Below are 15464 nucleotides of genomic sequence, written 5' to 3'. Positions count from 1 at the left end.
CGGTTATGTTTAGTCAGTCATTTGTGTAATTGCATGTACGTGCACACATTCACACCCTGATTATCGTACTTTGTTATCATTAGGACATTGCTCAGGTCCATAGACTCTTGACACCTGCTTAGAAAACACGTCTAATCATCACAAGAGTTTAGGGATCTGAAAATGAGACCTTTATTCAGTAACTGCTCATTTCAATGTTTGACATTAATATCAGTTTTTCATACAGTACAGTGCAAAAAAATACCATCGCAGTCAGACTTGAGGGCAGTTACAAAGTAGAATACAATCATTATCATCTTCATCATCAATATTCTCCAATGCGGACGGTTATCTTGAGCATCTGACCAATCAGCACAGTATGTGACTAACATGATTAGTACGTTGAAGGCCACTGACAGACTGGACAGGATTCATGTTCTCACATCAATGTTTGTAAACACACACACCTGTACAAACACACATACAGCATATAAACAGCATACAAACAGTAATTTCAAAATGCATTGTTGACTTTTAGGTAAAATGCAATGTGGATAATATAAAATAAGTTAATTCATACAGTATTTTTCGCAAGAGTACATTGTTATCTTCATCGTCAGCAGAAAGTAAACATCGATTCATTACAACTGTTAAATTGACGATGGCAGCGAGAGGACAAAACACTTCAGCATCACTCGACTTCGACCCAACTCTTGATTGGCACATTAAGTGTCCGTACAGGTGGAGGGAGGGGCTATTGCCCTCCCTGATTGGCTCCGAGCGGCAGCGACATGCCCATCGACAGCTTGGGAAACAGGCTACTGGTTTGTGCTTTTTAAGAACACAAAGGAGACGGAAACAGAGCGAGAAGGGCGATAAGGCAGAGACGAAGAGCTGAGCTCATCACAGGAGATCTGACAAATCTAGAAGACGTAGATCTTGTCTCTCTGGACGGTGTCAAGGTCGTCGTCCATGGTCAGGAGGACCTAAGCGGGGACAAGGAGAGGGGAGGAGTTAGATCAGTGACGATGCGATCACTGTGCGTTTGCTGGATGTCTGCGCTAATACACCCACACTACAAACATGGCTTTACCAGGAAGGATCCAAACATGGCGATAGAGGAGAGAAAGTGCCAAATGTCGTGGTCGTCAAAGAATGAGAGGAGGATACAGTCCCTGTTGTGCTCACGAGACTCTGCTGGAGTTTTCTGTGTCAGGAGGGACAAACAACAGTAAACCGACAGCACGTTATGAAAGGATGAAAAGATTCAGTGCATTAAAAAAGATACTGTGTACTCATTAGAAACAGTGAAAGGCAGAGAGGGTGCTTCGGTGTGACAGTTACTGACCTGCCAGGTACTGAGACCCTGGAAAAAGAAATACAGAGCAAAGCCCCACACCACAGCTGTGAAGAGAATACACACCAATGCCAGACACTGGATTCTCTCACCACTCCGCAGCTAAACACAGAAAAAAAAAAAACAGCTTTAGATATGAGAGAAACACATCTAAAATCTTATCTACAAATACATGGATATAAACAAACACACACCTTCATAATGATGTAGAAAGCAAAGTAGAGCAGCAGGTTACAGATGGCAATGGCCAACAGGTAGGAGGCAAAGTCATTGGGTCTCTCTATGAGGCCATAAGCCGCCCTGCAGAGAGGAAACAGGAAGAATGGAAGACACAAAGATGATGCTGACATTCAGTACTGCACAATCAATTTAAATTCATCACGTGTTTATGTAGCACGAAGTTACACAAGTTTACTTACAGAGACCAGTTGACTATGTTCCCCATCACAAGCAGAACCATACGGTCCTAACAGACAGACAAAGGGAGGAAGATGATTTACGAGCAGGTGGATATATCATGTAATTTAGTGCATTCATAAGTATTTGGACAGTGACACATTTCCTGTCATGTCTCTCTGTACTCTAACACATTAGATTTAAATTGCAAGCAATGATTATGAAGGTAAAATAAATAAATAAACAAATAAATAAATAAAACGTGTGAGTATTATTTTATAGCATTTGATGCTTTTAGCCTGATTCTTTGTAAACGTCCTTATAAAATGGGCTGAATTACGTTACTTGCAGAGTATTTTTTGGTCATTACTTACGATGTACATGGGTCCACTGCACTGTCTGATTGAATCTGTGTAGATGATGTACACCATCCTGCGCAGGACCCCGGAGTCTGAGACACAAATAACACACACAGATATTAGCTGCAGTGTGAGGATCAAAGCCACAGCACCCTGACAGTGGTGACACTTTAATAATACATTTACAAGTACGTGAAGACATGCTAAATATTCTTCTTTCTGTACAGTATACAGTTAAATTGTGTTGCAGAGTATTTAAACTTAAATTTCCATGAAGCACTTACAGTGTTCAGCACACTTACAATTGTTCTCTAATGTTGCATGATGTTAACAATGTACTAAATATTCCATTGTCTCTAAACAAAAAATCTGTATAAGACAGATTTTTTTTCAAATGGGTTCATGCAGCAAATTTAACAAGAAGATTGATATGAACCATCACTAACATCTAACCGTTAGGAGTCCAGCCTGTTGGTATATAAGGTTTAATTTCTTGCTGTGATCTTACCGAGCCTCCACCTGCCCATGTAGTAGAGCTGGGTGCTGAGGAGGAGCGTAGCCAAAATGTGGATCACAGAGAAAACGATCCAAAATACCGTGTTTCCTCTCCCAAATACCTGCAGACAAACGAGCACAATCATGTTTGTGTGTCACCCAAAGCCTTGTCTATTGAGTGTGTGTCATGTTTTGAGCGTGTACGTACCACTCCCAGCACAGAGAAGAAGATGACTGCGGCCAGGCAGGCGTAGGCAGTGTAAGCGCTTGCGTTGATGTCTGGATGTCTCTTCTGATAAAGCTTCAACATGCACAGCCCGGCAATCATGTACATGAAGGAGGTGTCTGCAAAGAAAAAGAGAAAAACAGTAAAACAGCACAACACACACATCTATCTTTTAGCGTCTAAAACTATGAAAGAATAAGGACATTGTTGCAGATTGAATCAGATTTTTTTCCCCAGATTTATTTTATTTATTTATTACGTATGACCAGCTGTAACGTTACGTTTCCTGACATTAGTAGAGTTTAATCATCTCAAGGAAGCAACATAAAGCTTTGTGACGGATACAAATTTTGGAAACAAACAGTCTTACCAAACTGAAAGTTGGTGTAGTTGGGACAGACGTGGTAGCAGGCACTGAGCAAGCCCTCCATCATCAGAGCAGTTCCCATGGCATAGAACAGACCAAAGTGCTTCGGGATGCCACATTCCTGAGGTGAGAAGTGAAAGATGAGATGTAGATAGAGGCATAGACGAGCCAAAGTGTGAACCTGATCAGTGAAGTCTAATAAATGATCTGTGGAAACTACAGTCCAGATAGGAAGACATTAGCACTTTCCTAGTTCCCTCCCCATTTCCTATTTATGTTATTTTAAACAACACTCCAACAAAGCTCCTTGTGTCATTTATCTGTGCCTGTATGATATATGTGTCTACTTCACATCTGCCTTACCAGTGCATTGAGGTCGTTACGGACCAGGGCTCGGTTGTGGACGATGTCTCTCTTCAGGACAATGAGGAGGAAGAGGAGTCCCAGCATCACGTAGCCGAGGTTACTGAGGATGTTGTTGAAAGCACTGCGTAGGACAGCAGCTAAGAGTCAGTCATGGTGATACTTTCACCAGAGCTGCGTCATCTGTTAGCAATATTGTTTCCAATAATACATATGTGCATTTAAACAGACGTGTCCTGACTACACACCTTAGAGCTCCCAGCGGGTGGGCACACATGAAGTTGTAGTAGCAGATGTCTTGATTTCCTGTAACGTTGACAACCTGGCGAAGAGAAGGTGCATTTAACATCCAAAGAATGCATATTAGAGTTTAAATAGTTTTTTTTTTATAAAACTTTTTGACACAAAGAAACACAGTTTGTTTCCCCATCAGCGTACCGTTTGGTAGGTGATGACCAGCTGGATAACTGGCAGGGCGTAAAACACAGCAATGGTGGCAATGTTCCTGGAGAGAAGACAATCATTAGACTTGTTCATAATTATGATGATACTGTAGATTTCTTGGAATAATGCTAAAATAAATTCTTACTTATTTAGTTTTACTGCATTATTATTTTATCTCTTCCCTTGCAGTATATCTTTAATTTCAGCACCATCAACAAATCTAATACAGCATGATATCAAAATGTTAATATAATGTCCCCAACTGGAAGTAGAACTGGGATGAATTGGGTGCCTATTCTGGGGATGTGGATCTAAACGGGACACAAAGTTTCCTCACCAGAAGTAGATTTGGTATTTCTTGCTGAGGACCCTTTTGTCTTTGCGAGCCAGGTCAGACACACACAGAAATTTCTGTAATAAGAAGACAGGAAACACAAGGAACGGTCAAAGTCAAACCAAACAGGTAGCTCTGGGCCAATGCCGAAGTGCCTTAAACCTGCATTCTCTCTAATGGCCATCAGGGGGCGACTCCACTGGTTGCAAAAAGAAGTCCAACTGTATAGAAGTCTATGAGAAAATGACCCTACTTCTCACTTGATTTATTACCTCAGTAAACAGTTTCCTTATGAGTTTATGGTCTCAATCGCTAGTTTCAAGTCTTTGTCAATACAGCATGATGTTCATTTTATAAATTATGGTCATATCACCAGCCCTACATCAAGGTGACTACTTCCATATTTTTTTACAGTCTATGATTCAAACATGATGACATACCTGATAACCAGGGTCAATATAAGCAAAGCTGACTTACTCACTGATTTACAGAAAACCAGCACTGACTCAGAGACGAGCCGTACCTTGGTGCGGACAATGTTTTTGTCTGAATTGATGTCATCCAGCGTGTCATAGTCGTCCTCCTCCACAGAGCTCAGAGACTCCTGTCTGCTTCGTCCAACACTGTCCAACGATCGCTCTGATGAAGAAGAGAAAAAAAGACTTTTAGTTGATTTGGTAGACAGTCTGAGTACTTAGACGGTCGACTGAATTAGCAAGATTTTTTTTTTTAGAGATGGAAAGGTGTTCAAAGACATCACACCCCTTAGAGTTTCTTTGTAATTTTGCAGTTTTCAAACTGAAATCTTAGAATCATTGCTGGTACTTTGATCTTTACACTATCAATATTGTTTTGCTGTTCATTTCAGTGTCATCAGATCAGGCGTCTGGTCATTTCCTGGACTCACACAGCTACTCACAGTTCTTTAGTTTGAATCACTTTTGAACCAATTTGAACCCAAATCCCTTTCAAACTGCATCAACATCTAAGTCTCATTGCTGTATGATTGATATTGTGCTGATTGGTTTGGTGTAAAGCTCAGAACTGATTTGGCTAATAGTGCGGCAGTGCATCACCAACGCGGATGGCTATGTGGTGAAGGTGATTGAGGATTGGTCGACGTTTGAAAGGCTCCTGTCCTGATGAACAAAGACACACAGAAAACCAGTGAGGGGCTGGAGCTGCTCGCAGGATGCCGGCTGCAGGCAGAGCAGTGACAGGTTGTGGAGAATATACTGTGGAGTGACAATGGTGGGCCAGAAACAATGTGTGTGTCCATACCCATGTATCCATAGTTGTTATCAGTTGATGTGGCGCTGTCGGTGACGGCCTCTGAACTCAATGTGCTGCAGTTGTCAGCTGGAGAGGAAGAGGAGAGGAAGATTCAACAACTCTACTAAAAAAAAAAAAAAGGACATAAACAAAACCAAAACTGTCTTCCGTGTCGGGGAAAGCAACTAAAATCACCAAAACTCACCAAAGGAGCCATATTCATAAGGTGAGGCTGGAGTTTTACCTGTGGATAAACACAAAATTAAACTCAATTACTCAATTAAATATATGTTAACGAAATGTATACGAGCAAACAAGCACCACTACAACTGATACCTGTTAGTATGTTAACTCTGCACACTAAAACACCACTGTTAGTAGAAAACATGAAGGAGGCATCAAGACATGCATGGATCCAATTGCCCTACAGTTTTTTTCAGGCTTGAAATGCCTGAAAAAACATGTAGTTGACATGGTTAGAGGTTAGTGAAAGGGTTAAAATGTGAGGGCTAAGAAATGGTGCAGTGAGTGATTTATTTGTGAGGAGTGGTGACTGCTGCAGTGAGAGGGAATTGCTTAAAAATTTGACTTGTACGTGTCCTGCAGTTTAAAATCACATCGAGTCAGCAGGCACAGATACAAATACACACTGAGGCAGTATCGAGCTGAAGAACCACAAGTCAGCAGTTTACATATTGTATCTCTCTTCATGATTATTTTTCAGTATTTTTCCATGCTTTGTAAACCTAATAGGAACATTTACTCTGCGTCTGTGTTTGTCTATCATGCTGTTAACACTGTTGACTATAATTTCATGTGTTTCTTCAGCCAACAAAATGTAACGTAAGCAAAAAAAAAAGCAAAAAAACAGGCTAAATAACAAAGAAAATATACCCTCTGGTTATTTGTATCTCACAAGTGCCCAACAGAGTCATGTGTATGTGTATTTTGAAGCGGCGAGTCATAATGCTTAACTAACAAAGAATAGTGCCACGGTTATGTTACTACACAGTCCACAAAACACTGTAGCCAATATTATGTCTTTATCCTGTTCTTTATGAATGATGTTAAAGAGTTATAGTATGCGAGCTGATGCATGCAGAGCATCTGCAGACAAGCAACACAGTGTGAGAAAGGGCGGTAAATGCACAATAGGAGTAACTGTGTCGTTATACCGTCTCCGTTCTTCCCAAGCAGAGAGGCTGAACCACACATTAGCAGGAGGGAGAGAGAGAGTGAAAGACACATTCAGTACACACAGACATGTTCAATTCGACAAAAAAAGTTTAAAGGGAAATTCTGGTATTTTTCAAGCCGGGCCCTATTTTCCCATCATTTTGGGTCTAAGTGACTAAGGGAGGCAAATTTTTTGGAATTGCTTGTTTTTGCCGCTGACAGTCTCAGATTATTATTTTAAGTGTCTGACAACAAAAGTAAACACAGGAACTAGCAGCCTGTACCAGCATTATGGTTAACTGCATAGGGAACTACATCTGGGGCAGTTTGCAGGCTAACCAAACCACATATTCATCCGCGCGCCGGTTTGTTTACATGTATAAGGCCGACTTTCACTGCAGTTAGACTTCAAGGAAAGTAAAAAAAAGAAGTGCAAAGACGGAATATCCTGTGGACTATTGTGAGTTATTTCACTTTGACTGGCCAACTGTATTTATTTGAGCTGGAGTACACAGAGAGGAGATAAAACAAATGAAAAAAGAAAAATGAAGAATGGAGGCAGAAAGGCAACAGGACTGTACAGTCACAGTTACCTCATAGAAACTGTTGGTGTCCCTGCAGTCACTGCACTCTTCTACAGAGTTGGACCTGTTGCTGCCAGACTCGGAAAATCTAGAAGAGTCCACAGATGAGAGTAATCCCAGCTGTGTAACCACTGCACATGGATTTACAGCGTTTATCAACACTGTCGTCCTGGAGACCGTTTCACCTCCACAGAATCAACAGGATGAAAACAGCGAGGCTGGCTGGACCAAACGTTCAGCTCCACACAGTCAGAAAAATGTCATTTCAACACTGTGTGAGGAATTACTGTATGTAACTCTCTATCATCCAGCAGTAATCCATAAAAACTGCACAGTGTGGATCTGGTCCTTTTGTCCTTGAAATGTGGAAACTTGCAGACATGAACCAGTTCTGCAAGTTACTACTTCTCAAGCATGAACAAATGCTGAGCGATCCACAGCCTCAGATGTAAACAAACCAACGTGCAAACTACCCCGGATGTAGTTCACTATGCAGTTAGCCATAATGCTCCTACAAGTGGCTAGTTCCTGTGTTTACTTTTGTTGTCAGACACAATAACAATCTGAGCCTGTCAGTGGTCTCCATTACTCACTTAGATCCAAAATGATGGGAAAATAGGGTCCAGGTTGAAAAATACAGGAATTTCCCTTTAAGTGTAAATTTAGCATCATATACTGTATCATCATGTCATCTACAGTGTAACAGTACAGATATATGACTTTTTTAAAAATGGTATGCTCCACACATCCTGTAACAGGCCCCTAATGGGCCAGTCCATCATAGCTCGTTGCTGGGTTACCTGTCTCAGCAGGCGACATGTCAGCAGGATTCTGAAACATCTCTCTCCTCTTATTCATTCTGCAGTAACAGAGAAGAAAAGATGCAAATGAGCGTGATTTGTCTTCAGTCTGGTGTCGTTCTTGTAGTGCAGTTGTATGAATCAACATTCTTTGATCACAGATCCAAACCTCTGTGTTAAACTGGGACAAACCAGATATAAGATGAATCTGAACACTGCAAACTTGTAAATGCTGTCTGTGGATGCAGAGATAATATCTCAACCTTACCGCTTGTTCTCCACACAGGCCACCAGCAAGGTGAGCAGGTAGAAGGAGAGGAAAATACCCAGACAGAACAGCATGCCCATCACATACACCTCCGCTGTGGAGTGAGGAGACAGATGTGTTTGAGCATTTGCAATTCTGATACTGCACCAGACTTTGACTGCACTGTGCTATGTAACAATAAAGCTTACAACTAGGACATTTACAGTATACAGAATTTATCTTACATACAGGCATTATTTCTTTCTTCAACTTTCAACATAACTTTCATCTCTTACTTTAGGGAGTCCTGAGTCTAATTTAAATGTTTCTTCTGGAAAGAGTTACATATGCTGACATATCAACACAATAGTTTCTAATACGATGATTAAACTAATGATTCATGGGGACCATTTTCATCTAATCCAGCTATTTGAGTCAGTATCAGACCTATATCGAAATATCAGTGCATCTCTCATTTTTCCTCACTACTTTCTGATGTTTTATAGGCTAAATGATTATTGGATTAATTGAGAAAATAATTCACATATTAATTAAAATAACCATTAGTTGCAGCCCTTAAATCCATCTAAGTTACGCCTAAATTTGATCAGGTCACATTTGCACATGATGTGACTTACAGTTGATGGCAGGAGTGACCACAACATCAACGATCTTGCTGCGGTTGCCGGCATCAATCAGCTCATCGGGACGCAGAGGGTAGAAGCGCAGCGGACCGCCGCACGCCTCGTCCTCCGTTTTCACCACTACCACCACATAAAAACTGTTGCTGGGAAAATCTTTTCTCTGAACGACAGAAAAGAAACATTAGAAGATGTGATAATGGTGTCTGGATTTGTTTTGTATCAAATGTTTCCGACCCATGTACATTACTGTGTGGGAGACATTACCTGCACGGTGATGGCACCTTTTTTGGTCATAGTCTGGTACATCCCAATGAAGGCCACGTTGTTGTCCAGGTCATAGACAGGGCACTGAAAAAAAGAGAGAAAGAAAGAACATGAAACGATGAATGGCAGGATTATATAACAAGAGCACAGTAAAATTAGGCACGAAGAAAGTAAAAAGAAAATAAATACACAGCTGTATCCTCTACGAACATCATTATATTGACAGTTTTTAATCATTGTTCCAATTCAGGGCCTTACAATAAACTAAATGATGCCCTCATGTGGTGTAAGAGTGCTACTGCATGTTGACCACAGTGCCAGGGGCCACCTGAGGACAGCAGCAGTCTGGTTTGCTGTACCTGGATGTCCTGGATGGACATAACTGAGCAGGGAAAGGCCATGTCTGAGCTGACCTTGACGATAACAGTGTCCACACCGTCTGGAAAGACATACTTGAAGTACTGTGACAGTGAGGAAGATAAAGAAGAGGGAGGAAGATAAGGAGTCAGGAGGGGGGTAATTAGAAAATAGTATTAGAAAACACACTGTGGCTGGTCGGCCTCAGTGATGTGTTTTATATTTGATTAGGATGCAACAGATAAAAACAAGCCTTTTCTCTGTTTCCTGTCTTTCTTTTCTATCTAGTATACTGTATGTGGGAGGATGTAATCATTCTAACAAACAAGCATGTAACATAATGAAACAGAAGCCAATAAATCACACATCAGCAACAGACACTAATTAAAGCATTGGGACACATTGTTCTTTTTCATGTGTTGAAAAGCAGAAAAAAAAAGAGAAAAAGAATGAGGCTACATGCTGAATAATTGTGTCAAACCAGAAATCCCCCCTATTCTTATCATCCTTTCTCACTTGTACTTTCCTCAACCTCTGTCGTAATTTCTACCACCCACCCCCCATAGTCATCTATGTGTCTGTGACTAATCTTCCTCTCCGCAAAGTAGCACTTACTTATAAACAGGCAAAGCCAACAGTATCAAGCTGTATACCTGAGGTTGCGATGGCGACGCGATGAAACTGAATTTCTTATCTGTCCTGTAATCAATGTGAAAATAACATGTCAGACATACCAGCAAGACACTTTTGTTCACTACAAAACCCGGCAAAATGCATGATGATTCAGGCAGCTACTTGCCTGCACATTTGTGTGATTTTATACACACATATATATATATATATATATATATATTTTTTTTTTTTATATATATATATGTGTGTGTGTGTGTGTGTGTATCAGATATCACTCACTGCAGGGTGAAGCTTTCAACACGGCTGACCCTGAGATGGTAGTTTGTACCCTGGCTGGATAGGGTAGACACATCCACAAAGAAGTACTGGGTCTCTGAGGCGGCCCGGGTGGGAGGCTGGCACAATGTCCGGCCCACATGTTTGTAAGGGTACTTCCTCTGGTAGCTGGAGAGAGAGAGTGAGGTTGACAAGCAGAGAAAAAATGAACAAGACAGTTTCCATTAAACAGGAGTTTTCTTAACTAGACCTTAAATTTGTTTTGATTGAAAAGCTCTTTTCCATTGCACTAAATTGGTTTAAGCATTAAATGAAATATTAGATCATGTGAAGAAAGAAATCAAAGCAAAAAGATATCTTGTTACATGATGATAAGGGAAATTATTGTACTAGATTATGTAATATTATAGGAGTATACTAAATTCCCAAGGCTGGCTGTTTCAGGATCACTCATTAGATAATGCATCTTCAATATTCTCTGAGCCAAATCAATAAATACCAAGCTCTAGAAAATGTTGCTATATGCACATTGCGTAGCTCAAAACGAGGCAGAAGAGTCTTTCAAAGAAAACATGTGACTGAGGCTACGGGAAACAGAAGTACTTTACTCTGATGACTTTGAGGTTCTTAATTTTCGGTAAACTGGGATCCTCAGATCTACGCTGGCAGATCTCAGAGGAGGAAGTGAAAGTCCAAGGTTCATTACAGATTTGCAAAGGCATGCCTGGCCACGAGACTGCATAATCAAGACTGCGGCAAGCAAGACTGTAGCCTGGTCATTCTGATGTTGCACAACCATAGAAACTACTTCAGACTGTGGGAGATACACATCACATCACAGATAGGCTGTTGGCCAGTGCCTAATAAATAATCAGACTATTTATCAGCCACTGGCCGACAGCCCGTGTTATGAAAATCCTGTTATAAAATTCCACCTGGTTAAGTCAGGTCACAAAAGCTGTGTGTCCTATAACCACTGAGGTACAATCCAGAGCACATTAAAGGCTGTGGATTTAGCAGTTTTCTTCCCTACAAAGTACATCAACTAGACGTTAATACTACTGGGAAAAAAAACAATTCAGCACAGATGTCAAAAACTGAGCCACATCTCCTCCAACCACTGCATATGCAAATGAATTTTCATCTAACAACAACTGGGATTTACACATCTTTTTCTCTTACAAGGCCTTTAAGCACGTACGCAACTCTCTACACCACGTACTGTAAGAACATTGGCTTCATCGCATGACCTGAAGTCATAACTATTTACTATCTAGGAAAGAACAGCAGTAACAGCCTGACACTCCCTACTGGATCATTACTTTATGTAATGTCTGCCTGTGCTAGTTAGTCAATTAGTTACAGGGACATACATAAAGGCCTTGTTTAAAAGCTGAGTTGGAAAGACACAAGCCTGTTCAGTGTTGAGGAGACTTACAATTGATGTGGTCAGTTTAGGCATTGTGACAAGATGTCATGACATACAGCTAATCTGTACCACAGGCTATAATGTTCCCCTTTCCCTTCTCATTCTCTATCACACAAAGCACAGATCAAAGTCCGTTCAAATTACAGGAACATGTGTTGCATTGCTCAATTTGAAATACATAAACCACAGAACAAGAAGTGTATGCTCAGTATATACTGTGTAGTATCTGGCCCACAAAGCAACATGTTACTGGAAGAAGCTGTGACACATACTGTATATATGCCAAATTTCATTATATTGTATACAGTAATGTTTAGGGAAACGTTCATGGTATTATAAGTATATATGCTTGACAAGAAAGGCAACATGTGAGAAGTCTCTCCTACACATAAAAGTACATGTTAAATCTAATCCCACCCCTGCTCTACAATTTATAGAATATTATTTACTGAGACCTCACAGGATCTAGATTCATTGGCTGTTACTCCAACAAGCAGAGGGCAACCAAACATTACGCTGGTCATCTCAACTCTCAGATGTACGTCTCTTTGGATAAAAGCTTCTGCTGAATGACATTGTTAATTGTAAATTAACATATGAAATTTGATTTTTTTTTTTTTTTAGCTTGTTAGTGGTCCAGAAGTGTTTCAGGGAGGTGTGGAAGCTGAGAAAGTGGCAGAAGAAAAGAGTGAGGGATCAAACCAATCTACATGAGTTTTATTTTAAGCTGATTTCACTTAAAACGCAAGATTGTGCTTCCAGACTGCTCCAATTTACAACTGATGTTAAGTGGGACTACTCACAGGCCTCTGAGGATGAGAGGGACTTGGAAAGACAGCACAGCTTGCTTTTGCCGTACAACAAACAGGATGGGGCTCTCCAGACTCTGTGACAACACATCCACAGTCACACGCACTCCCTCAGTCTGAAACCCAAAGAAAGGATAAAGAGAGACAAATCAAATTAAACTCAACATGAATTGATATCATCCAGTGAAAAACAAATATACTAGTCTGACGGGGTATACTCACCTTATTCCTGGAGACAGTGTGATTGAAAGCATAGATGGTCTGGTTTTCACTTGTAACCGTGTCATTGTAGGTGACATCAAATTCTGCATCTTTCTGAATCACGTTTTTGATCTCCCCAAACGCCACACTGCCGCAGACTAACTGGCTCACACAGAACCAGAGCAGGGCTGCCAATCCTGGCCGTAGCCAGCAAGGAACAGGTCCGGAGCTGCCTTTATGTCGAGATTTCCAGCAACTCCTCAACACCATTTTGTTTGACAACGTCTTCCTGAACTGTCTAATGATATCTAACGTTATACTAGCATGTAAAAACTCCCCGCCCCATTCAGCAACAAATTACTCTGATAGCTAACAGTTCCAGCAATAACCAACAAGGACAACAGCTGCTAACTGACAAGCTAAACATACAGCGGGGTGTTTACATAGACTTGTTCTTCCTTGTCGACATCTGTGACAAACTCGAAGCTGTCAACCGTGCAACCAATAACACAAGTTTCGAGACAACCAGATGACAACGATACTCAATTCCTCTTCCTCTGAAATGTCAAAGCCTGACAGGCTGCTAGCTGGCTGAGCTAACGTTTGCATTGTTAGTTAGCAGCTCCATGTTTTGATCCCGGGAGTTCAGCTTCAGCGACGGCAGCCGTGACAAAAATAAGACAGCACGGGGTGGTATTTTCTGACCCGCCCGATGTAAACGGTTGTCACGGCCTGTATTCGCGGCGCCGCGGCATTATACAAGTACAGTGTTTCTCTTAAGGTGGGTGAAGAGACTCACTGTGTTTACAGCATGAAAAATCTATGCCATTATCTATGCGTTATTCTTTTTCCCTACCCGCATCCCTACTCTGCTTCTGATTGGCTCCGATCGTGATATTCTTACCTCAACCTAACCAATCACACCCCTTATGACTAAACCTAACCAATGAAGGCAACAAGTACTAGCCAATCAGAGGCAGAGTAGGTCGGGTCTTCACAGAATGCGGGTGGGAAATAAATTAGCCCCCCTCCCACCTACCCCCCCTCCACCCCACGCTCAGACAGTAAACAAACTGAGGGCTACGTCATTACGTCATGGCGCTGTCCTCATTGCTGGTCATATCCACCCTCACTTTTTTATTACTTTGGAAAAATGTATTGTTTGGATTCACTGAATGTGACAGGAATCTCTGTTCGCGTTTCTATTTAATTCATTTGTTTACTGTTTGTCAATATCAAACAATACTTCTCTTCAATATCTGAATGTACAAACAAAAGCATATCACCACTGTGAGCTTTACATGATGTTTATTTAACTTTTTTTTATGACATCCTTTAGTCCCCATGGTGTGTTTCTGATTGTAGACTCAAGTTGTATACACAAGGTGCTATAAACTTGGTGTATACTTGTTTCAATAAAGCTGTTTAAAGATATATATATAGGCTATATATATATATTATAGAACAGTATATATGTCATTCCTAGTGGGATCCTTCAGCCGATGAAATGCCACTCTGAGAGGCAAGAGTTACAGGAATTGGCACCTACGTTCTTTGTTAATTGAATAAATATTCAAAGTCACAAATGTACAAATAAACTTATAAGAAATTATTTTTACAGCAAAAGGAAAATTACTCCACATAGGAAATGTGTGTGGAACTCCTTTTTTTCTAAAACCCAATGGGAAACAACATGGCTTCTCCTGAATTAATTTGTTATCCCCAACAAATTGATAGAAGTACATTACAAAATTGTGCATAATATATATCTCACTAACAAAAACCAGAAAGTTCAATGGACTGCCAAGTTATTGATTTTACTGGGAAAATTTCACATCCATAAATCCAAGTTGCTGAAGTCTTGTCCATGGTTAGTAGACAATGTTATTAATAGAGAAGCATTTTCATATTCACACAGACTTTGGTCAGGTCAGTTGTCTCTATATAAGCGGATACAAAGCAGGTAAAACTGTTGATCAGTCTACCAGGGGGTCCTATGACAAAATGAGCTGATGGGCTCCATTGATCTTCTTCTCTTTGACTGTCTTTGCACTGTCTACCCTGTTGCCTTCAGTTACCCTTCAAGCACAGACCACACAGCAGATGACAAATGGAAGCTTTATTATATTTTGCTCAGAGACCCAGAAACCAACCAGTACTCCTATCTTGCAGTACTTCCTGACCCTGAATGTTAATTTGTCAGTTTAAACACAAATTAATTTAGAAATGTTGAACCATGTTGCCTTAAAACTAGATTTTGACAAAGAGCCAAAAACCAGGGCCTCCAGTATAGGTAATAATGCATAACCTGCCTTTACGCACATATAATTTCAGCTGATAGTGTAATTTAATTATGAATATACATACCAAAACAAATGCAATTAATCACATTACCTCAAACCAATTGACACTAGTGAACGTGGCCTTTTCCGGGGCCTTGGGGGTCTAGGCC

At 40.7% G+C, this 15464-nt stretch overlaps 1 protein-coding gene across 2 annotated transcripts; it reads right to left on the bottom strand.

Annotated features, from left to right (window-relative positions):
* Window positions 1-147: 147 nt before the first annotated feature.
* On the bottom strand, window positions 148-13884 carry sidt2 (SID1 transmembrane family, member 2). 2 transcript variants are annotated; one of them, XM_044354301.1, is made up of 26 exons: window positions 13034-13884; window positions 12806-12927; window positions 10577-10741; window positions 10318-10363; window positions 9667-9768; window positions 9308-9391; window positions 9038-9203; window positions 8421-8514; window positions 8153-8211; window positions 6768-6794; window positions 5798-5836; window positions 5602-5679; window positions 4844-4959; window positions 4324-4397; window positions 3981-4047; window positions 3791-3864; window positions 3543-3666; window positions 3183-3300; window positions 2795-2931; window positions 2600-2708; window positions 2107-2183; window positions 1756-1802; window positions 1531-1636; window positions 1328-1438; window positions 1073-1186; window positions 148-965 (listed from the first exon to the last, which is right to left on the bottom strand). In XM_044354301.1, the coding sequence occupies exons 1-26, from the start codon at window positions 13280-13282 to the stop codon at window positions 903-905; spliced, it is 2568 nt and encodes an 855-aa protein (XP_044210236.1). In that variant the 5' UTR covers window positions 13283-13884; the 3' UTR covers window positions 148-902. The 2 variants fall into 2 exon arrangements, with proteins under 2 accessions (XP_044210236.1, XP_044210237.1); XM_044354302.1 differs by lacking the exon at window positions 6768-6794.
* Window positions 13885-15464: the final 1580 nt, after the last annotated feature.

Source organism: Thunnus albacares, chromosome 6, assembly GCF_914725855.1.
Source record: "Thunnus albacares chromosome 6, fThuAlb1.1, whole genome shotgun sequence".
Classification (NCBI taxonomy): domain Eukaryota; kingdom Metazoa; phylum Chordata; class Actinopteri; order Scombriformes; family Scombridae; genus Thunnus; species Thunnus albacares.
This window is presented reverse-complemented; position numbering and strand designations above follow the sequence as displayed.

Excerpts from the sequence above, each read along its gene's own strand:
- sidt2 (XM_044354301.1), bottom strand. The coding sequence starts at position 13,282 with ATGGTGTTGAGGAGTTGCTGGAAATCTCGACATAAAGGCAGCTCCGGA. Across the intron at positions 2,709-2,794 it reads TCTTCTCTGTGCTGGGAGTG|GTATTTGGGAGAGGAAACAC; the intron begins GTACGTACACGC and ends GTTTGTCTGCAG. Across the intron at positions 1,637-1,755 it reads AACATAGTCAACTGGTCTCT|GGCGGCTTATGGCCTCATAG; the intron begins GTAAGTAAACTT and ends TCCTCTCTGCAG.